The sequence below is a fragment of the Apus apus genome, chromosome 2 (genome assembly GCF_020740795.1).
Source record: "Apus apus isolate bApuApu2 chromosome 2, bApuApu2.pri.cur, whole genome shotgun sequence".
Lineage (NCBI taxonomy): Eukaryota > Metazoa > Chordata > Aves > Apodiformes > Apodidae > Apus > Apus apus.
In genome coordinates, this window is record NC_067283.1 from 59,627,324 (window position 1) to 59,651,595 (window position 24,272).

The 24,272-nt window shown below is 41.9% G+C and overlaps 1 protein-coding gene across 5 annotated transcripts; it reads right to left on the reverse strand.

Moving 5' to 3' along the window:
* Positions 1-1,438: 1,438 nt before the first annotated feature.
* Positions 1,439-24,272, reverse strand: ADNP2 (ADNP homeobox 2). Of its 5 annotated transcripts, none has more exons than XM_051612816.1 (7): positions 24,154-24,272; positions 23,206-23,283; positions 20,272-20,444; positions 18,850-19,010; positions 17,187-17,306; positions 10,321-10,410; positions 1,439-6,679 (listed from the first exon to the last, which is right to left on the reverse strand). In XM_051612816.1, exons 5-7 carry the CDS (start codon positions 17,292-17,294, stop codon positions 3,743-3,745), a joined length of 3,135 nt encoding a protein of 1,044 aa, XP_051468776.1. In that variant the 5' UTR covers positions 17,295-17,306; positions 18,850-19,010; positions 20,272-20,444; positions 23,206-23,283; positions 24,154-24,272; the 3' UTR covers positions 1,439-3,742. The 5 variants fall into 5 exon arrangements, with proteins under 5 accessions (XP_051468776.1, XP_051468774.1, XP_051468775.1 ...); XM_051612814.1 differs by having other exon boundaries at positions 20,272-20,489; XM_051612815.1 differs by lacking the exon at positions 20,272-20,444.

Genomic DNA, 24,272 nt, shown 5'->3' on the forward strand with positions numbered 1-24,272 from the left:
ATTCTATAGACATCTATGCACTATGCCATGCTGAGCACATGTGAGTTACCTAAAACCACAGACGTCTTACTTCACAACTGTCTGTCTCATACTTGAGGCATCTTCCCCTGATTTTGTTATAATGTGCTCTTCAACATACTACCAGGTAAAACACTGTCTTAATAAAATAGTATGCCTTCTTTAACTTAGTATGTTAAACTCACACACACTCCAAGCAAAAAGAACTATGTCGTTCATCATTTGGAACCTGATCCCTAGGTAAAAAAGAAATGGTCAAACTTCAGCTTACCTGTCAATTCAGAACAGATGAAACAAGAAACGTGGTATACAGGCACTAGACAAGGTTAGATCATACTTTAAATGCAGAATGACAAAGTTCTGCCTTGTTCACAAATACCCTACATTTTTCTTTTTCATATACATTTTTCAGAGGAAGCAGGGAAAATTCTTCTGACCTCTAATATAAGCCCTGCACATTTTCTTAAGTGTTTGTCCTTTTTTTTTTTTTTTTTCCCCTTGGTATTAGACTGCAGTGTTTTTTTTCTCCATGTATCTGTACTTCGCTACCCAGCATCAATTATCTTGCCTAGAAAAACCTGCCTGCATGTTTGACAGACGTATTTTGAAACTGACACAGCCACCTGCATTAGAATTTTAGCTCTATAGAGGTAATTGTTGGGAACTGCACACTCAAAATTATATTTAACAGCAACTTAAGTAAACCTTTCCTAACAACTTAAAAACAGTGAAGGGAAGAAGCTTGATGCAGTGATGAACAGTAGTATTCTATACAAGAATACAGTACTGAAAACCAATCACAAGAGTGTTTTGGGTTTTGTCCCCTTCCAAAATGTCACCTTACCAAACAATATTAGCTCCCAGCACATGAAGAAACACATCCAAGTTACATTATAATCCTTCCTACACATTCAAATACTGTTACATTATTTCGCAAGCACAATTTTTACGCTCAGAAACTTGAGGCACAACAAAATATTTCTCGGTACACAGAGACTTCTCCAGACCAATAAATTTCAGAAGCAATTAAAGCCATTGATTTAACTTGGCTGTTCTCAAGCTCCTTGGCTTTTCTGAAAACTGTGACCATACTGTGTGTCTCAGTCAGTACTTTCACATTTCATAATCTGTTGTTTGTTTCTACAAACCTCATTTAATGAGAGCAAGAGCATTTAGTGATAGCAAATTAGAACAAAGATTTAAGAATATCAGTCTCCAGGAAAACATACAGCTGTCAGTATCTGAGATATACTCCTATAACGAGCTACGGGCTACCTAAAGTGTTTGGATCCAAGTTCTAGGTCCTTCTGTATCTTTTAACAGATATTTTACACCAAAAAGAAGCTTTCACATAAAGTTCCCTGAATATATTATAAAGGAGAGGGGAGATAGGTAATCATGTGCACACACACCTAAGAGATAGTTAGACAGTTAGCTGGTTTATTTGAAACTGTGAAACCAAAGTCCAATAAATAAAATGCTTAACACAACCACTAAATGCCAAGTAGGAAAATTCTGGTAAGACTGAACTGTTCCCTTGATGCCCCAAGTGCAGATGAACCTAAAATTGCTTCCCAGCTCCCCACTCCAAGCCATGCTGTTGTCTCAAGAACAATATTTAACCATGCATGCTGCCAAATTCCTCCCTGCTGGAGTTTCACCAATATCAGAACAATGCCAAAGCTGACAGGGTTCACAGTATCAAGGCTTAAGAGTGAAAATGAGTGAGTGCCTAGATTTTAGAAGTTCTATAGAGCCATCCCTCTTCCTCCAACAGACCCCTTCAAACTGGTTAATGAACTGTGCTATGGCCAAATATATATATATATTCTTTCATGTTTGTTCTAATAAGTTATTAGGCTAGAAAAACACACTGCTTCTTAGTCATTCTTTGGGGTGGAGAGCACAATCTCATGAATGGTGCCAATGTTTGTTCAATACTGCTGTTAAATAACTATTTTCTTCCAAATAGCAGATTCTTCCAATTTAAGTTAACACTATGTTACATATCTATTAAAACTCATCAAACTTATTAAAATTAAAATATCAAGATTGTATCTAAAATATAATTCCAAATAGCTCATAGAATCTCAGATGGACGGTCACCAAATTCTACTAAAAATGCCATGCCCTTTTAGAAACAGCACAAAAAATTCTTTATCTGCTTTAAAAACGATTTCAAATGACAACGGTATGCTTACTACTTAAAAAAACAGAAATAAGTTTGGGCATATCACCCTGTCCTTCTAACACTGGCACAACTGAACTGACAGGAACTGACAGAAGAGCCTGCTCTTCTTTTTCTTCTGGGAAAGAAGGGTGGGGAGAGGGGGATGAAGAGGAGGAAGAAAAAACAATGCGCATTATAGGTTATTTATTAAACAACTGGCGATTAATCAATATCGGAGGCATCATCTGACATGCCAGATGAAACCAAGCATACCCAGAAAGGATAGTACTAAACAAGGTCCCAATGTATCCCTCAGTACTATAGCTTGTTCTTCAACTCAAGTGAACTTTCCTAGCTGCTTTTCCGACAGCTCTAATCAAACAAGACAGTCTATTTTGGCTTTATACTATTTTTATGCTCTCTAGAGAACAATAAAAAGCAACCACTGGTTCAGGTATTCAACATCTTAAATTCTTGATGTTACTAATTCACCAGTTTCAGTTTGTACGATTTCTGCCCCAAAGGACTTCAATGCACATGTCTAATTTGCCGGGGAAAGGGCTCTGCTCAGTTACTACCTCATGCAACAGTAATTTAAAATAAAAACCAGATTTTTCACCAAACTTCAGTGATAATTGAATAGGGCTTCAACAGATAACTGATGTGCACAGAATTCCACTTATCAAAGCAACTGGACCCTCTCCAAAGCAGTCTTGCTTTCTGAAGAAACCAAACGCTGCCACAAAGCTTTGAACAGTAAGTATTTAAACAACCAGGCTTCAACACCAACACTTCTGGTTAGCCAGATCTATTAATAGCTAAAACCACAACCATTTCAAGTCAGTTAATTAGAACACTTTAACAGGCACCCCCAAGCCCATCAATTTCTACCATGTTTATACTGGTTAGATAATAGAAATCACTAGACTTGACTGGCATGAGTATTTTGAGTGTGTGGGGGGGAAGATTGCCATGTATTTTATTGCTACCACTGCATTGAGAATTTGAAGGGAGAACAGATATAAAGGCTACAATCACTTTTTCAGTAGATAAAACAGAAAGAGGTTAATAAAAATAGGGCTTAATAATACAAATAATCAGATTCGTGTTTTTCACATAGCTTACCTCAGTATTTTAAACAACATTATACATTTTATTGTTTAGAAAAGATGACAACATTGCAGAAAAATAAAATAAAATTTGTCTTTAACAGGACAAATGTTTTACATGGTGGTATAAAAAGTGTAATGGGAGCCTGGAGGGGAAGAACGGGGGAAAAAAATAAAATAATAAAATAAAAACAACAAAAAACTCACTACTCCAGAAAAAGTAAAAAGCTACAACAAATTCCAGATGTGCAAGTCTGAAGGTTTTAGCTTTTTCAAATACACAACTACATGTGTCTTTCACATTAACAGTCACAACTGAATGAGACTTTTGTACTACTGTACCCTTCAACAGGCCAGTCTGCAAGTTAAAACAAATAATACAATAAACAGTTAAACTGGTAAGTATGCAATTATGGATTGCTTTTAGCTGTTATAAAAAGCTTGCTTACATACATAATGGTTCATCTCTTATATTCAAACCATGCTTAACATTTTTTAGTTCAGACATACTGAAACCCAGCAGCACAGATGGTTTTTGATTATTTATCGCCTTTAAGCATGTATTCCTCCTTTTCCCAAAGAATGATGCAACATCAATTTTCCACCCATATAGCAGTGAGGAAAGTAATTCCATCTCTTTTTTAGAAGGATATGGCCTCTCGTGAAAGTAGTCTGTCAAAAACTGTTTTTGAGCCTCATATGAATTGTGATCGTATCGTTTAGGATCTACTGCTAGAAGGCGAAGATCCTCACTCGAAGGAAGCTTCCTCATCTCAGTCCTACTATTAATCTTCTGTCGTTTGAAAGGCACTACCCCTTCTTTTTCTGGAGCTAGAACTATACTAGTACTTAAGCTCAGAGGCTGTTCCTTATTCCTTTGGTCTTCTGCAACAAAGCAGGAATCCGATTGCTTTCTTTTCAGTATTACAGAAACACGCTTTTCACCATTCACAAACAGGAGCTCTTTCTTCTCGGTACGCTCAAGCTGCATCTTCACGCTTGAGTTGCTGTCTTTGGGAGCACTTCTACAACGGAGCAAATGCACAGCAATAGCTGTTAGAGTCATATTTCCAGTGTACACACCACAACAATGGATGCACTTGAAAGCGGGAGACTTCAAAATTGTATGTACAGTTGGCATTATGTGATGCCGCTCTTTCAAATGCATTTCGTAGCTGTCTTTACTAATGAATGTACCAAAGCAAAAGGGACAGGTTAACACTTTTTTGTTGTTTCTGTTGCTCACTTCTGCTGTCTGAGGTTTCACCTTGATGTAAACAGGGACAAGCGTCCTTGAATTTAGCCCAGCAAGCACCGCCAAATGTACTTCTCTTTCACCCATGTCTTCTTTTGGTAACACTGTACTGAAATCAAAGTGTGGAAACACAAGGTCACCCTGACCATCATTACCTAGTTGAAATCCTCTGTTGCTATAATCTGCATGTAACTGCTTTTTCCCACTGTGAGTAGACTTATTGTGCTCCACAAGGCTTTTTAAGTCATGGAAAGTAACTGTGCAAAATAAGCAAGCTAAGCCATGCATCAAAAGATGTTTCATAAGCTCTTCCTCACAGAGAAAACATTTACAGGAGAAGCATCGGACAGTCTTTTCTGTCATCCACCTTAAAAATGGCGCGCAAGCTGCAAGCTTGTCAGGCTCCAGGGTTTCCTCCATTTTTACTTCGCCATGTTTGTGGGCCACCTCCATGTGCACCTGGTAGACATTTGATGGGAAAAGTTCATTGCAAACCGGGCAAGTCTTCCACTGCTTAGCCTTTCTGTTAGCTTGACTTGTCTCAGGCCCAGGGGGGGAGGCTTGCAAGGATACATTCTGAGCCGTTAAAACCACTGGAGGAGAGGGGGCACTGGCTGGTGACTGGGACAACTGAGTTGCTGTCCCAGACTGCATTAGTTGGATGGGCACTTGTGGTGGTGCAACAGTTGCTACTCCACCACCAGGAGGTACAGGCAAAGTAACTGAAACTGGGGCAAGTGTGTAGGTGGGTATACCATTAACCTGCTTACCAGTTGGAATCAATTGCCTAAGTAAAGAACTTGCAGTCAAAAAAGTTGCGTTTTGAGAAACTGCAGGTTGTACTGGCTGATTTACAGGGATAACTGCTGGGCCAATGGGCTGATTAAACTGAAGAAATCCAGGTCGGAGAGGCTGTCTGACAGGAACCACCCCAGAGGCAACAGTCTGGTTAAGCTGGAGAACCCCTGAAGCAACTGTTTGGGCCACAGGAAGGACCCCAGGACCGATAGGTCTATTCACATCCCCAAATGATTGGTTGACAGAGAGAACTCCTGGTGCAACCGGCTGGTTCACAGGGCTGACAGGTTGAGAAACAGGACCATTTATAGCACCAATGGATTGATTAATAGGGAAAAGACCAGGCCCAATAGGTTGATTAAGAGGAAGAACTGTGGGGACCACATTTCTATTTCCAGTCCCAACAGCAGGAATAGCTCCCGCCCTCACAGGCTGATTAAGGGGGAGCCTGTGGGAAACAACAACAGGCTGGGAAGGTGGCTGAATATTAACATTATTCTGACCGACAGGAAGATTACCAGATACAAGAGTAACATGAGATGGGGTAACAACTGGAGCAGAAGTTGCATGTGCAAGGCTACCAGAGGCACTTGGAACAGTCAGTGAGGTGACTGTGTTTTGAACTGCTTTCGGCTGCACCACACTCTGGTTTTGATTATTTTGTGGAATTGCAAGCTGGATGCAAGCTGGAGCTGTGATGGAACCTGCTGGGGCAACAGCAGGCCCTGCAGATGGAGCAGCAACTGCCACGCCTTGGGGAGGCTTTGGAGCAATATGCATTTGTTTCACAAGTCCTGGTTTCTTAATACGTTCTGAAATCACGGACCGAAGTTTGTTCTCCAGGTCTCGGTGTGTTTCGGCTGTTAAGACATGGTACATTAAAGAATCTTGGCTGTTTGCAGAAGCATTACATTTTTTACAGTAGTGCTCAACAGAATTCTCTTTACTTTCATCAGGTTTCTGGCCAAAATATGTACTTATTAAGTTTTGAAAATGGTTCATCAACACATGTTTCTTCATATTGTAATACAAAGTGTCTGTAAAGTGACATTTTAGACATGTGAAGTTTATGATGTCAGTCCTGAATTGTTTCATGCCATCCAAAATGCTGACTGTATAGTTCTGTATTCTTTTATTAGATGAATGAAACATCCGGATATGTTTTCCCACTATTTTGGGATCAGAAGCAAATGCACATTTTGGGCAAGAAACCACCAGCTCTTGGTCCACTTCATCCTCATGGCAACGGTGCAAGTGATTCTTGAATGAAGTAAGTAATTTTGATGAGAACTTGCATAAGCTACAGCAGTACGGCTTTGTTCTGTATCTCTGCAAACAAAACAAAAACATCCACTTAGAAACTGCCAGTTTCTAAATTCCTGTTATCTGTTTGAAAGTAAGTCTGCACTTTCACCTGTCAAAAATGCCTTCATTGATGTATAGCATGTATCTTCTCAGTTTCATTGAGATCTGTTTTTGAAAAGCAGATTTAAAGATGACATACGTAAAGGGAGAAACATTTGTACCTTTTTTGTTTCTTCATAATTTTTAAGAAGCTGTGAGTTCTTTCCACTCCAGTTCAAAGAAAGTAATTCTGAACCCCGTTTTCCAAGATGGGAATCACAGAACAAGCTAAAAAGAACCTCGACGCCACCAGAAATAGGAGGTGAAGTCTAAGGAATTATGAATAACAGCCCTTTTAATATGGAACTTTTAAAGCCTAATTTAGTTCAGGGCCACCTCCTATCTGCTGGAGAAAAAAAACAGAGAAAGGGTAGGGGTATTTTTGTGTATTTCAATACTCCAAGCTCTCCAAAAGTACCACTCCCAGCAAAGCCACAAAAGACTAATTTATTTATGAAAATTACTTTTGGAGCCAAGAGTAATTATAGAAAGAGAAAGGAATAAAAACCCCTTTACAATAATGGCCTCTCAATTTTCTCAACATACTGGACATCCCATCACAGTAATTTTTTCATGTTTCCTCTAGCACATTCATTATAAAGCATATAGATTGCTCTAAGAAAAATATTTTAACTGTATGAAACCTAACTTCCACTAAAGGTTTGCTCCTTCAACTGCATGTCACTTGACAGAACTACTTTCCATTATTTGCCCTTTCTAAAAAGCTGGTAGCCCTGTTAAACATTTTCTTATCAACTTTCTAGGAATTTAATCCTGAGTCCTGTCAAATACTACAGAATCAGTCACAGTAACACCCAGGTAACAAGTCTGCACTCTCCAACATCTAGCAGAACTTGTCTGCTCCCTCAGATATGTTTTTCTCTTTATTGACTTCTGTCCCTTATGAAACCCCATGCAGAAGGAACAAGCTGTTCCACCACTACAGCATCCATCCTAGCTAGATCACATACATATCACAGGCATATTATTAAAAACGTGTGCAGGCTGGGTTTTTCTGTCATTTCATACAGCCATGAAGGGGTCCATCTATTAGCAGTACTAGAAGAGTCTCCTGATGATAACCAAAATCTAACCTCCAAATTCAGAAGATTGGGTCAGATAAAGTCACTGACTGGCTAAGGCTACTGAAGAACACACTGTGAAGGTATCAGTGAATTATCCTCTGATTACATTCTTTGGGTGTGTGGTCTCAGCTATTAGTAAACAGTATTACAGCAAATTAGAAGAAGCTTCAATCTTACATTCAAAGTATACCAGTACAGAAAGACGCTACTGAACTAATGAAGGATACAAAACATTAATAAGATCTGTACCTCACTAGCCTTACTTCTGAAGAAATCAGGTGATAGAGGTAACTGCTTATTTTAATTGGTTGTCCAAGGCTTAAAAAAGCTTGTATGCTTTTAAATACTGGGCCCATACACTCTTTACTCTTCCCCCACCCTATTTCTGCTTTGGGTCTTCTGTTCCCATAAACTTACACCCTAGTGTAATACACTGTCAGTATTTCCTTGATGTGAAGTCTGAACAACTGGTGTTATGTGCAGTGAGAACACTCTACTTCACAAGTGGTCTAAGTGCTGAATTAATTTACTATTGCATAGCAGCGATGTTTTTACATCTTACACAAACAAGCATGGCAGTATACCACTAGGAAACCACTCCAGTACCTGCCTACTGGCAAGTCATGAGGAAATAATGTTCCATACCTTCTTAGATCACTATTTTTTGATGGAAGTAAAAGTATGAGATGTCAGCAAAAGAAAAAAAAAAAGTTGCGTACCTCAAGTTCTGTCAAGTTAGGATGAATGCTGAAGTACCACTGCTTAGCTCAGAAATACCACCAGCAACAAAAAAATCCCAAAAAACTGTTCCAGCAGAACAGAAGTATGTGGAAGGCTGCTACTTGATGTTTTCTGTATGAACTACAGTCTTCCACACAGACAACTCAGAACATTTTTTTGTCAGCATTTTCTCCTTGCATGCACATCTAAGCTGCTCACGTGAGCTACTACAGTCTAACGGCATCTCCATTTTACAGACACTTCAATAAAATAAAAAGCCACTTCAGAAGAATAAAAGAATCTTGGAGATTGACCACCACAACCCTAAACTGTAAAAATGGTATACAAAAAGGCTTAAGAGGCATTTATGAAAACTTTTAGTCCCACTCCAAAGAACATACCACAGAATGCAGTAATATTTTCTGTTGTGTAGTCTCACATTCCCCAAAACCTAGAAACAAGCAGAAAAAAAACAAAACAGCCTCCAAAACCAAAGTTCTTCCAGAGTTATTGTCTCCCTAAAAACTGTACTAATGGTAGAAACCAATAAACTCATCAAAATAGACAAACTCCAGCCTACTGAGTTTTCAATGTGGCTCATACAAACTTATTTTCCTCTTATGGCAACAACTTTGGAATTCAACATCCTAAAGGTCCAACTTATTTTCTCCCAAATCTAAGCAGCAAGATGGAACCATGGCTGTTTAAAGAAAATCGATAAGAACAAGTTCAGTACCCAAAGGACACAGCTTGACAAATCTGTTCTGCAGCAACATATTACAAATTCTACTCTGAAGTTCATCAGATCAGACTCTAATCTTGGGTTCTGAACAGATATAGATACGAGTCATGCTGATCATGAGGAACCTCCAGTCTTCAGTGTGTGAACACAAGTTCAAGTCCTGAAGGGTGGGAGGGGTCACTTTCTACTAAATAAGTTTGGCAGCGGCCGAGTAGCTTTGTTTAATCAGCCCGTATGTTGAGGGCTTTGCTAAAAAATGCAACTACTGCACTACTGCACTTGGCAACCTCAGTTTGTTTTAAAGATGGTAAGGGAAGATAAAAAAATCCTGGCAAACCACCACCACCACACTATTCCAAACCACTGGAGCAGACCCACCGCTGTTTATATGCTGTTCACAGGCCTTCCTCATGGAAGCCATCAGGAGCCCTAAAACTTCAACAAGACCTTATCCTCTGGATATACTCCTATGCTCTACATAGTTATCTTAAACTTGCTCAAAACAGTTTTGCTTGTTCATTTCAACCCTGCCCTTCTTCTAGGTTCTAGCTTCATGCAAGATTCCAGCTATATAGAACTAAAAGCTGTTTCAAATACACAAATCCAACTGGTGAAATCTCAAGCCACTAATGGTCATTTCAGCTTAATCCACTCCCATCTATCCAGGCACATTTTCACCCTTTCAATGAAACAAGCAGCATGCTGTATACAAAAGCACGTTAAGACTCCAAACCAGATTACGCTAAGAAGGCAGAACATTAGTGTGGCATCTTAAACACTGATGTTCGAGGTCGTATCCCTAAGGTGGACGAACAGAATGTGTAGTCCTTTTAACAAGCTGTACAGCAGGGAAGCTGCATTACACACAATGAACAAAAAAATACTATTCCCTGAATAAAACTACTTAGAAAACATGTGAAAGCTATTCTTTTTTACCACAAAAAGGTATATTTTAACTTTTCCGGGGCTTCCAAAAGTGATAAAATTCAGCAACTCCACGATTTCTAACATATACATACCTTCCTTTTACCCACAGACTCCCAAGGAGAGACATCACTCCATGAAGTGTTACAAAACTGTTTTTCACCTGGGTCAAAACTTTTAAGATTCTGAAAGAAAAAAGAAAACATTAAATAATCTGTTTTTGCAGTCTGTTCTGTCTGTTGCAGTCTCAATACAGAGCAAGGGGAAAAAAAAAGAAAGAAAAAACCACACAAACTGAGGATTAATGGAAAATCTATACAGTACTTGGATACAAGTCTTAAAACTCAGTTCAAAGAAATTACTTCTTTGACCCCTTTTTGATTTACCTCAAATACTTTTTTCATATGAGACTGCCTTGCAGCACAGTAGGAATCATGAACACTTCATAGCTACTGAAAATAATATAGGAGTGAAAATATTTACACTTTAATTCCATTGCTTCTGGCCAAGTTCACAGTGAACACTGAAAGACATTTTCTCCCTCTACCTCCCTCCTCCTCCTAAGCCTGTAATAGTTCAGTGTTTACTTACATTTATTAACTTACCACTATAGTTTACTTTGCAACAAGTGTTGGTATTAAAACTTCATAGCATTGTTATGTTTTAAACTTGGAAAACTAAAACACACCCAAAAGTTTTATTTCCAAGACCTGCAGTATTTTTCCTCAAACTGTAAAAGCAACAGTATTATACCTGGAACAACCATGTCAGGGTGAACAGCTCTCCTTATACCATTCTTCTTGTCAAAGCCAGCCAGCTACTACTCTAAAAATCTTAAGTTCCTCTCCAATTTTCAGAGGCCCATACACATCCAAACACAAACTTAACAAAAAAACTAGATTCCTCTTTGCTAGTGTGTGGTGCGGCAGGGCTTGGCCGGGGGGGGGAGGAGGGGCAGGAACTACACGCAGGGGTGGCTCCTGTGAGAAGCTGCTGGATGCTGAACCAGCTCCAAAATCCAGACCCACTTCTGGCCAAGGTCAAGCCCATGAATGACAATGGATGCACCACTGCGATGAACAACTTCAAGAAGGAGAACCACTGTAAGAGTCAGGGCAGAGGAGAGGCAGAGGTGAGAGCAATGCTGACGCAGAGATACCAAGATCAGTAAGGAAGGAGGGGGAGGAGGTGCGTGAGCAGAGCTTCCCCTGCAGCCCATGGTAAGACAGCAGCTGTCCCCCTGCAACCCATGGAGGACCGTGGTGGAGCAGATTTGGAGGACCACAATGGAGCACATGTGAACCTGCAGCTATGAAGGACCCCATGCCAGGGGAGGTGACTGTCTGCAGCAGGCCATGACAGTGTGGGCAGCCCACACTGGAGCAATCTGATTCTGAGGGACTGCACCTTGTGGGAGGGACTTGTGTCAGAGAGATTCATGAAGGACTCTCTCCTGTGGGACGGACCCCACAGCGGCAGAGTGGATGACTGAACAGAGTCCCTCCCCGAGGAAGCAGTGGGCATGTGGTTCTTTGTTGCTGGCTGGGCCTAACCCAAAACTGCTACGCATTTCTGAAGACCCTCGGCTAGCTTCAACAGCACACTAGAGTGTCTTAGATCAATCACCCAGGCTATGAATCCAGGCTTAACTCAAAACTAGCATGAATACTCCCCTCATACTCTCCTTCCCTTTCACAAACCCCTCTTCACTCAAAATTCTGAAAGATGCTTAGAGCAGGCAAGTTGTTTTCACCTCTGCAATAAACCTCACTGGAACAGCAAAAAAAACAACCAAAAACATTTAAAACAAATTAATAAATATCAATTTCTGGTAAAAATATTTGTGACATTTACAAGCAACACAGGATATAGTGAAAAAAGCCCTCTAGCAGCCAAACAAATACACAATCCTACTTAACTGAAAGCTTCTGTTCACGTTGTGCAGTGTGAGCATCCCTGTATGTATAACAGATTACAGCGAGCCAGAAGGTCATGCCAGTTACAATTTTATTTTAATTTCAATCATTCAAGGATTTTGAAAGTTGTAGCTAAGTCTGTAATATGCTTTTTAGCTTTTTCAACATTCAAGTTTCCCTAAGGAGAATGCTGAAGAGCTCAGGGTAGCAGTAAACAAACCTCTTCCATTCTTATCAACATCTAGGCACTGAATGAGTAATCTATTTGCCATTCAGCCACACCTTCTTGAAAAAAACAAAAAAACCAAAACAAACAAACCCATAAACAAACAAAAAACTTAGAAAGAACCCCTGCATGGAGTAAGATAAATCCCACAGCCCTAGAGAACACCATGCTTTTCTTACAGATGTTTGACAGAGAAAACAGGGATTTGGGATGTACAAACAGCTGTTCAGCCAAACACACTGAATTACACTGTTAAAAAAGTTTCCTTGAAATTTAAAACTTACCCCAAACTTTTGGTTTGAGAACTCTCCACCAGGAGAGGCTCCTACTCTTGAACACCACAAGCTAACCACGCATGATAGTAAGTCTAGATAATCACACACCTATATTCATCACACACTCTACCAAAAAAGAAATACCGTAATTATGTGAGCCAAGTACAAATAAAATTCTAAAAACCATTACTCTTGATGCTGACGTTATACCAAAACCAACCCCAGATTACCTGGAAAAAACAAACTAAGTAATGAAGCTTGTTGAAGAAAAATTTTTTTAAAACTAAAATTATCTTTTTGGCCCACATCTCACAGAGCTTGTTCCAGAATGGAAGTGTTCACTGGGTTCCCCACCATCATCATTTATTAGAAATTAAACAAAACGCAAAACACAGCAACCCAAAAAAAAACAACCAAACGCAAAACACCTCATTCAACATTAAAGCCCACACTGCAATCAGAAGACTGTAATCAATTTCATAGGAAAAAAACCCTAGCATTCTCAAAACGTTTCTACTTAAAAAGGTCATGAGAGAACAGCTTCTGACTTAAGAGGTTTCATTACAGAACAATATACAACTGAATAAAAAGACAATGGAAATTACTAGAGAAATACACCTTTTCTGAGCTTTTATGACATTTAGACATATTATTCTTCAACTGCAATAAGCAAGACTGCTTCAGAATCTGTTATGCATGTACATCTAAGCATTTCTTCCCCAATCGTTCACCCAGGAAAAAAAAAAAAAAAAAAAAGACATAACAGGACTTACCTTAGTACCATCATACAGAATTAATCCAAACTCTTGATTACAGTCAATGTGAAGTCACAAACATACTGAACAGCCAAAACAGCCCATGTTCTAGCTGGCTGAAACATACCACCCTTTAGCCACTGAGTTGCATTATTGTGTTTGCACTTTTTCTAGTATTAATAGAATCACAGAATGGTTGACTCTTCCAGTTTCAATTCATTACCCCTCATCCTATCACTACACACCCTTGCAAAAAGCCCCTCCCCAGCTTTCCTGTAGCCCCTTCAGGTACTGGAAGGCCACTATGAGGTGTCCCTGGAGCTTTCACTCCTCCAGGCTAAACAACCCCAACTCTCTCAGCCTGTCTTCATAGCAGAGGTGCTCCGGCAGTTCGATCTCCGTGGCCCTCCTCTGGACTTGCTCCAACAGATCCATGTCCTTCTTACGCTGCGAACTCCAGAGCTGTACACATTACTCCACGTGGGGTCTCACAAGAGCAGAGGAGAGGGGGAGAATCACCTCCCTTGACCTGCTAGCCACACTTCTTTTGATGCAGCCCAGGACACAGCTGGCTTTCTGGGCTGCAAGTGCACATTGCCAGCTCATGTTTAGCCTCTCATCAACCAAGATCCCAAAGTCTTTCTCCTCAGGGCTGTTCTCAATCCATTCTCCACCCAGCCTGTAATTGTGCTTGGGTTGTCCAGGTCCCTCTGGATGGCCTCTCTTCCTTCCAGCATGGCAACCACACCACACAGCTTGGTGTCATGACCAAGTGTTGACTCCCTTGAGAGCAGCCAGTCCCTGCAGAGTGACCTTGACAAGTTACAGATGGTCAATCACCAACCACATGAAGTTTAAGAAGGGCAAGTGCTGGATTCTGCACCTGGGATGGGGCAACCCTGGTGAGAAGTTCAGACTATGGAACAAGTGGCTGGAGAGCAGCATGGTGGAGAGGGACCTGGGGGTCCTGGTTGGTGTCAAGCTGAATATGAGCCAGCAGGTGCCCTGGCAGCCAGCAGGGCCAACCGTGTCCTGGGCACCAAGCAGAGCGTTGCCAGCTGGCTGAGGGAGGTGGTTGTCCCGCTGTACTCTGCTCTGGTGTGGCCTCACCTTGAGTACTGCATGCAGTTTTGGGCACCACAATATAAAAAAGACATCAATCTATTGGAGAGCATCCAAAGGAGAGCCACAAGGATGGTGAAGGGTCTGGAAGGGATGAATTACGAGGAGCAGCTAAGGTCACTTGGATTATTCAGCTTGGAGAAGAGGAGGCTGAGAGGTGACCTCATTCCAGTCTACAGCTTCCTCACGAGGGGAAGAGATGGGGCAGGTACTGATCTCTTCACTCCTGTGACCAATGACAGGACTTGGGGAAATGGCAGGAAACTGCATCAGGGGAGGTTTAGGTGGGATATCAGGAAAAGGTTTTTCACCTGGAGGGTGGTCAAGCACTGGAACAAGCTCCCCAGGGAAGTGGTCACAGCACCCAGCCTGCCTGACTTCAAGATTCATTTGGATGATGCTCTCAGGCACATGGTGTGATTCCTGGGGTGCCCTACACAGGGACAGGAGTTGGACTCGATGATCCTGATGGATCCCTTCCAACTCAGCATATTCCGATTCTATGATAAGCGAACTTGGTGAGGGTACACCCAATGCTACTGAACATGTCACCAAAGATGTTAAACAGCTCCTGTCCCAGTACCAATTCTTGAGGAATGCCACTTGTCACTGTTGTCCATGGGGACAGAGCCGTTAACCACAGCTCTTTGAGTGCAACCACCCAGTCAATTATTGATTCACTGTGCAGTCCATCCATCAAATCCACCTTTCTCATTTAGAGACCAGAATGTCATGCTGGACAGTGTTGAACACTTTCCACAAGACCAGGGAGATCATGTCAGTTCACAGAAGAACAGAATGGTTTGAGTTGGAAGGAACCTTAAAGATCATCTAGTTTCAACCCCTCTGCTTGGGCAGGGACACCTCCCACTAGATGCTGAAAGCCCCATCCAACCTGGCCTTGAACACTTCCAGGAATGGGCCTTCCACAACTTCCCAGGGTAACATGTTTCAGTGTCTCACCACCCTCACTCTAAAGAATTTCCGCCTAAAGTTTAACCTAAATCTCCCATCTTCCAGTTTTGACCCATTACCCCTTGTCCTCTCACTACAAGCCCTTGTAAATAGTCCCTCCCCAGCTTTCCTGTAGGCCCCTTCAGGTACTGGAAGGCCACCGTAAAGTCTCCCCACAGCCTTCTCTTCTCCAGGCTGAACAAGCCCAACTCTCAGTCTGTCTTCACATGAAAGGTGCTCCAGCCCTCTGATCATCTTCATGGCCCTCCTCTGGACTCACTCCAAGAGATCTATGTCCTACTTACGCTGGGGGCTCCAGAAATGAACACAGTACTTCAGGTGTGGTCTCACAAGAGCAAAGTAAAGGGGAAAAATCACCCCCTTGACCTGCTGGCCACACTTCTTTTGATGCAGCCCAGGACATTTTTGGCTTTCTGGGCTGCAAGTACACATTGACAGCTCATGTTGAGCTTCTTGTCCACCTTCACCCCAAAGCTCTTCTGCCCTGGACAGTTTTTGATACAAGGGGAGTTGATCTCTCTTTGTCCACCAATGCTGTGATCACATTGTAAACAGCCACCAAATTTGCCAGGCCCAATTTGCCCTTCAGGAGGATCTGCTCTATGACCTTGCCAGACACAGAGGTGAGACTGACTGGCCTGTTCCATGGGTCCTCCTTTTTGCCCTTTTTGAGAATGCTGGTTGTTTCCTCCCCTTTTCCAGTCAGCAGGAACTTCACAACTTCTCAAGTATGATGGAAAGCAGCTCTGCAGCTTCATCTGCCAGTTCCCTCAGGAGTCACAGATAAGATTTCATCAGGTCCTATGGATCTGTGCACCTCCATGTTCTTTAGGTGGTCTTGAACCTGCTTTTCTTACAGTGGGTAGATCTTCCTTCTTCCAGTCCCTGTCTTTGCCCTCTGTGACTTGAGCTGTGTAGCCAGAGCCCTTGCCAGTGAAGACTGAGGCAAAAATGTTCTTGAGTACCTCAGCCTTCTCCATAACCTGCATGACCAGGTTTCCTGTTTCCTTCTAGAGAGGCTTTGCCAGTTTTATTAGGCTTGACAATCTGATGGTGTGAGCTCCCCCTGCTCGTTGCACAATACAGTCTCCTGAAAGTGGCAACAATGGTACTAGGTTTATCTTGATCACCCCAGGACATTTGCATGTACTTTTTAAGGTGCAAAACTGAGCTACACTTCAGTAAGACTACCTTGGTATTTTTCCCTGAAGGGAAGGCCTGCAACAAGATTACTGGATCAAATTGCTTGAGCATTTTCAGAAATACTGACACTTTGTATATCCTTCAAAGTTTGCCCTTGATATGTGATGAGATGCCTTCGAGTAGACTCATCTGCTTCATCTGCTTGCAATTTTAAAATAACAAGCAAAGAAGTTGTGGTGTCATACATTTCCTTAGTTTGTGGTGTTTATCCTACAGTTGTACTGTCTTCCTTATGTCAAAATATTGCTTGCAGAAGAGTATGAACCTATGACACATCTTGAGAAGGAGAGTTTCTTTCACTGTTGGGTTCTAAAACACTAAATTCCACCACTGGTACATGAGTAGTCAGTCAAGAGCAATTCTTCAAGTAAAGACCCCACCAAAAGGATCTATGGCAGTGGAGTATGGACTATTGTATATACACTAAAAGTGTAGTATTTTTCAAGGGGTTACATTTCAGATTGGTTTACGTTATTTCAAATGTTTTACCTTCAACAATTCTCTGCAGCTGTCAAGCCCAAGATCCACAAGAATGCCCTTCACCTTTTTTCGAGCCTTTCTGATAATATCAAGATTTTGAACAGGAATTTGAAACATTTTGCACTTTTCCTGAAAAAGAAATACAAAAAAGTGATGGCACACTTGAACACAAGACACTTGCATTAGTAGTATTAAAGCAAAGATTGAAATCTGAAAAATGTATTCTTAAATATGAAACTCCAAAATCCTTAAGCCAAAGAACTGGTCTCATTACTATCTCCCAGTAGATCACTTGCTCCCTCTTTATGGAAAGAGGATCTGATCAGGGGAAGAAATCCTTTACATTTCTTCTCTCCTATCCAAACAACATTCCAAGTTTTTCTTTCAGATCTCTGTGTCTACATGACAGCTATACTGTGTTTTGTGGTTTCTTTGTAAAAGCAAATGAACATCAGAATTTTACTAAGCCCTACTCAGAAAATTACTATCATCTCATTTAGGAAGGAGGAATTCAACACTCTTCATCTTGAATGTTAGTGTTAAGATAAGAGGCCTCTTTGACAACTTGGTTTGGTCTCACGTCTGTACATGGTTAAATTATGATTGCTAGTCAAATCTAAATTTCCTGCAGAAGTTTCTGCTGCTGCAAGCTGATACAGACCTTGGAATCAAACAAGCTACCACAATATTAATGCAGCTGAAATAAAATGTAGTTAATGTATGGGACTGATAGCTAAATATGCTGAAGTGGGACAATTTTTTTAATACCCACATGCTTTTATAGGTCTCCTCCGTTACAGAGATGTATAGAGTTCTATCACTTTCCCCTACTCCAGAATTTGGATTTATACCCTACCCTGTTCCCTCCAGCAAACTGGAGTCCACCAAAAAGAGGACAACAACTAAAGCAAGATTGTAGAAAGACAAATTATCTGCTGCAGGTCATCTATTTGAAGGGTTGTTGTGCAGAATGGTTGCCCATCTGCTGGGAACATAACACCAGGAAGGGTCTAGCACTTCCTCAACAGCTAGGCCTTTATCACTCCACATGCAGCTGGCCTACAGATGCATCCATCAGTTGCTTATCTTATACTCCTAGTACATCATGAAGTAACCCCATGGACCCAGCTTCGTAAGTATGTGCCTTGTCACTTCTCCCCTAGATTACAGCAAAATGTAGAAAATTCAAACTGAGATTTCAGAAACTTAAAATGGGTACAGAATGCAACAGAACTTGCAATGACAAAGGTCAGTGGGAGCTTCACAGCTCAACAGAATTTAAAAGATCTCAGTCCTTCTTGCTAAATAATTCATCCATCAAGTTCAAGTTCTAACAAGAAGAAAAACAAAGAAAAAAAAATCCCCAAACAGTACTTCAGCCTTGATGGTAATGAATGTCTTGAAAAGTTTTAATTAAAAAAAAAAAAAAAAGGAAAAATCACTGTCATGAAAACTTTGCCTTGGAAGGCAAGACTTTCTTGAAAACAGCCACAAAAGCCCCTCCCACATTAGACAGAAGCTACTAATTAGGCCTCTCCAAAAGCAAACCCCACCCTCCAAAAACAAACCCAACCTTTTTCTACTGTCATACCTTAAAGAAAAAAATAGCCAAAACTTTATTTATGTACTAAACATATTATTGACTATTGTAATTAAAATTCAAACAACTCACATGCTATTCTCCTCTTCTTTTTCCCCCAAAGGAAAGGTGTATGGAGAGGAATGGAGAGAGAGCCCCATTTGACAAGTGCTAGTCTTGTTTTCTAATATTTTTTATCAGTAAGAAGTGTGGACGACATTCTGATACCATTGGAGTGGGTGTGGAACAGGAACCTATACAGAATGAAATAAATCAGAGTAATCAGTCTGGCATCCTGTCAAAATCCAAGCAGTAAAATTAAGATGTAAATTCCTCTTTTTGCAGTGAAGTCAACTGGCAATCTGTATATTCTATGGTTAAAGCTTTATGATCAGTCCCTTGACGAGAAGCAGCTTTTGTGCACCAACTCCAAGGTCCACTGGAGGTAACAACAGAGCTGACAGGACATAACCATGCTCATATCAGCCAGAAGGAGATTCGGTCCAACTGGTAACAGTTTCTCTATCTCAGACTGATACACCAGTGCTACTGAGGAAGGTGAAGTGGACATTTCTTGAGGCATGTCTAGCTCACAAAAAATAGATACTAGTCTAGAAAGGTGGTATAGCATTTCCTGTCCAGGTATCAAGAGATTTTTTTATCTAGTAATCTTTCTGACTACCAATTATTTGTTTTCCAGTTTTCAAGCAGTTAAGTCTTCAGTCCAAAAATATGTATGCTCCTGTATTACATGCAACGTTATTCAGCTAGTCTTCAAACAAGCTGCTTGGGAGTAAGGCTCTAAGTTACTAATGTAACATTCTCTGCATCCACTAGACAAGAAACGCCCCATCATAAAGGTCACAAAATTTCAACCTCCTAAGCTTATTTTCTCAAGCCCTCATTATAACTACTTGATTACTATACAGTTTATTATCCATGTATGCTGGGTTTGTGTGGAGGGGCTTTGGTACTGGGGGAGTGGCTACAGGGGTAGCTCCTGTGAAAAGCTGCCAGAAGCAACTCCAGCTCCACGTCCGACTCACCTCTGGCCGAGGTTGAGCCCATTAGGGACAGTCAACACATCCCTCGTAACATACTGAAGAAGAGGAAAAGAAACTGCTAGAAGACCCGCAGCAAAGAGAGGAGTGGGATGTGAGCAAAACACGCAAATACCAACTTCAGTGAAACGGGCAAGCGGTACACCAGAGCAGATATTCCTTGCCAACTACCTGCAGCTTTTCAGCAAAGATAAAAAATGCAACTCATCTCTTGCAGTAGTACTGTAGTATTTTAATCCCAGTCTAAACAACAAGGTAACAGTCTGGACAGTATCCTTCTCGCCAAAGACAAATATTACTAGCTTGCCAAGTAACTATGTTCAACTGTAATTTCTCTGCATTAAAAAAAGCTAAAATACTAACAGTTCACCTCTTCAAAGTGAGAAGTCACCAAAAAATGGAAAGCTCCTATTTGCCTTTTTTTAGTCTACTACTTAGAACTATGCGCATTCACCTTGGAACGGAACTCAAGAGGACATCCAGTCCAGCCTCCCACTCCAAGCAGGCTCAACAACCAATTGCAACCAGGGTACTCCGAGTCTTGGCCAGTCAAGTTTTGAAGACCTTCAAAGACTTTTGACAGCCTCTCTGGACAACCTCTTCCAGTGATGGACAGCACTCACAGTCCTTACATCAAATCAGCACCATTTCAGTTAAGCGTTCCTAAGGAAGCTAAGCATATGCAACCAAATGAAATACAAAGCAAGCATGGAGCTACAGCGAGGCAGATGCACAGATGTGCCTTCCACATGCATGCAGTACATACAGGAAAATCCCACAGTTAACTAGGTATCAGGCATTTCTAGAGATTTCATGAAAAGAGGCAGTTAGAGAGAAATCCTTTTACGACTTCCACAGAGAAAAAGGTTGCAATGACACCAGATTATAAATATAGAAGCAAGCTCTGATGTGTTCTTAGGAAGCTGTCCTTCACTAGTCTTGCTTATAGAGACAAGGAAATTATGAAAGGCTTATGAAATGTTGTCCTTTCATATTAACAGCTTTGGAAACTCTATCATTCTTAGATTTCATACTTTTGATCTAGTAAACTGTTATTAGTAATTGTGGAAGAGATTTTTAGGAAGACTTGCAGGTCTTGAGACATTTAGGTGGGAAGAATTGTTAAAGATTTGTTTACCAACTTGTATTTCAGAAATTATCAGATTGGACAAGCACCAACAAAGAATTCTTTATCTTCATTTTAGTAAACTCATTATAAGTTGATATTTCTATATTAATTGAGAAAACAACTGCTTCATTCCTGAAAATTAAGTGAGAGCACATGATCTAGTAATTATCAGAATCTAAAGAAAAAGAACTGCAATGGCAAAGACAGCAGCATGAGTACAGGCATGCTGAGAAACTGCCTAGAAGAATGAGTTCAGCTTGGCCATGCCAAATTTTACTCTCAACAATTTTCTTTCTGATAAGCTTACAAGCTCTTCAAGAAGTCATACCTGGTTATCCGTTCAACCACATATTACACAAACAATTCCATTCCCTGGACTCTTATCTGTGCCTTCTGAGAGAGACCTAACACAGATTTAAGAGTACGATGGCACCATCAAAGCTTATCCAGCCTTTGGAGGGAGAAGGAAGAAATGCATATAGCTTCCTATCAGTATCTCTTGGTGTTTTCAACAACTTTGGAAGATTTGATTCTTGGAAAGAAGAACAGTCAATTTATTAGAATGGATACTATTCTGGTCTATTCTTTCATTTGTTGTAAATTAAACTGACTACAGAAAAAACATATTAAGAACACTAAGCGTTGTTCTCATCAACAAAACAATGCTACTTCATCTACTTAAATTCAAAATTCTATCCAAGTGCAACTTGATAGAAATCTCGGGTTAAAAAAAAAAAAAGTTAAACCTTCCTTTTTGTGTGCAACTGTATCTGAAATCTTTAGGGGTCTAAAGTTATAGATCCCTTGTAGACACAATAATTTTGTTTTTTTTCTTGGCTATAAATCACATACGCACTAAAACAATCATCTAAACCAACACAAAGATGGCCATCATTCAATAACTGCCAACACAGCAAAAAGCATTGAGGTACATGATCACATAAATACAGCGCATCAACTTGCATCTTACCTAAAAAGACAAATCAAAACAAATTTAGATCACTAACTTCAGCTACTGTGGTTTAACTAACTACTGTGATACTTCATTAACAAGTCTCTATTATCTACAACTAGTTAGAAGAGACTACATCATTCAAACTCATGGTGCCTTTCTAGAGCACTGCAATTTACACAGAGAGCTTCATCCCCTTGGGGAGCAGCATTAGCCAAAAAGTGAACCCAGCAGGAGCCAACCTCATTCTAGATGATTCAAATATCTATGTAGAGCCTACTCAAATCCCACAAGACTCATCAGTCCCATGCCTACGTGAGTAGAAGTCACATACCAAGCTCAGCTACTCTAAAAGAGGTACAACTGCATTCGTACAGCCCCATTCAATCTGGTATGACTCAAAGATATTTCACACTGATGCACAGAAGAGTCCACAGCACAGATAACCCACAGCCTGCATTATACAGCAAGAGGACAGAACTGAAAAAATAACAATGTGCTATAGGTTTCAGTGGAAGGACTGAAGTGTTCAAATGCAAGCCAGCTCTACAAGCTTTCAAACAAGACTTAATCCAAATCAAAGAGTTCCCAGTGCTAAAACGTAAGGTACTATAAAGCTGTGTTTACATGCTCTTCACTGTACCTGAAGATTTCCTATAGTCTTGGGAGGTGTTTGTTTTGGTGTTTTTTTTAACAACACTTTTATGAAATGAACTGATTACAGGTATTATTACAGTTTAAAATATAGCATACTTATTACAGTTTGTTTAAATAGTTCGCTAAAAACACTCATTTTCTTGTTAAAAAATAAACTGAAAAATTATTGAAAGAGCACCAAGATTTCCAGAATATGGATTGGATTGAGGATCCTAAGACTGAATCTTTTGAAGTATTTATTTAGAAGTATTTAAAACTTTCAGGGGTTTTTGATAGAATACTGTTAAGGAACACAGGCAACTCCCACCTGATAGTCTGCCTGTCAGAACTTCAGTATTTATCAGTTGAAAGGGAGTTGTTAGTAATTCTGACAGCACAGAACTGTTGCAGCTGAAGTCAAACACCTATGTTTTATTCCATTTACAAATCAGGAAAAAAAGAACTCCCCAGTACTTCCTCTCAAACACAAAACAAGCATACTTAACAGGTTATGTTTGCTTACATTACTAAATTTTAATTTTTCAGAAATGTAAACATTGCTGAAGTACCATGAGAATATTTAACGTGTTTTTGCATGTCACTGCAGTTCTAATTTTGCATGCATGCTATTCCCGTGCAGATTACAGTTCTCCATAAACTGTTTCAAATACCTTTATCGTCTAGAGATAATTAAAGGACTTCTTATCCATAGACATAGCCTGCTCCTTAGAGACTCCACCGTGTAACTACTGACAGAAATTAGGAAAAAGATAGCTTAATAGCTGTTCCTTTAACAGCAGTCGTAAAACAGTCTCCCCCGTGCTAACAGTGTCTCATTAAGCTAATTTCTACTTCCGATCACGGAAGCTCCTCCTCCGCCGGCCTGCGCCGCGGGCAAGCGAGGTTAAGGCGGGCAGGTCCCCCACGGGGGCTGCTCAGGGGGCACACGGCGGACACGCCGGGGTCTGGCCAAGTCACGGACCACGGGAGCGCCCGTCACGACGCGGGCAGCCCCGCCCCAGCCCCGCTCGCCGGCCCGGTCTCCGACACCGGCCGGCAGCCCGGACAGTCCGCCAGTGACAGCAGGGGGGCCGGCAGCTCCGGGGCCGACACCCTCGAGCCTGACAAGAGCCACGGGCGCTTTACTATAAACGCCCCCCCCGGTGCCCCCGGGTGCACCGGGACCCGGGAACTCCCGCCGCTGCACAGGGACAGCGCTGCCCCGGCAGCGGCGCGGCCCCGCACCTCCTCGCTGCACGGCCCGGCACATGGACCTCCCGCCCGTCCCACTCGCCTTCGGCGAGGCGCGCTGCGGGCTGCCCAGCGCCCCACCCGGCCGCCGGATCAGCCGCGGCTCCGCCCGGGCTCCCCACGCGGGAAGCCCCGCTCCCGCCTCCCCGCACCGCCCGCGCTGCACCGACCCGGCCGGGCTGCAGGGGGAGCCCGCCCCGCCCCGCCCCGCCGCCCGGCGCGCCGCGGCCCCGCCAGGCCGCCTCCCCTCCCTCCCCTCCCCTCCCTCCCCGCCGCGCCGGCCCCGCCGCCGCCGCGCCCTCCCGCGCCGGCCGTGCCCGCGCCCCGCCCCGCCCCGCGGCTCCTCCTCCGCCCGCAGCCGCGCTCACCCCGCGCGCCACGAGGGCGGCGGCAGCAGCCGCCGCAGCGCGATCCCCGCCGGAGCCGCCGCCGGCCCCGCCGCCCCGCAGCGCCCCGCAGCCGCTACCCCCGCTTCAGCCGGAGCCAG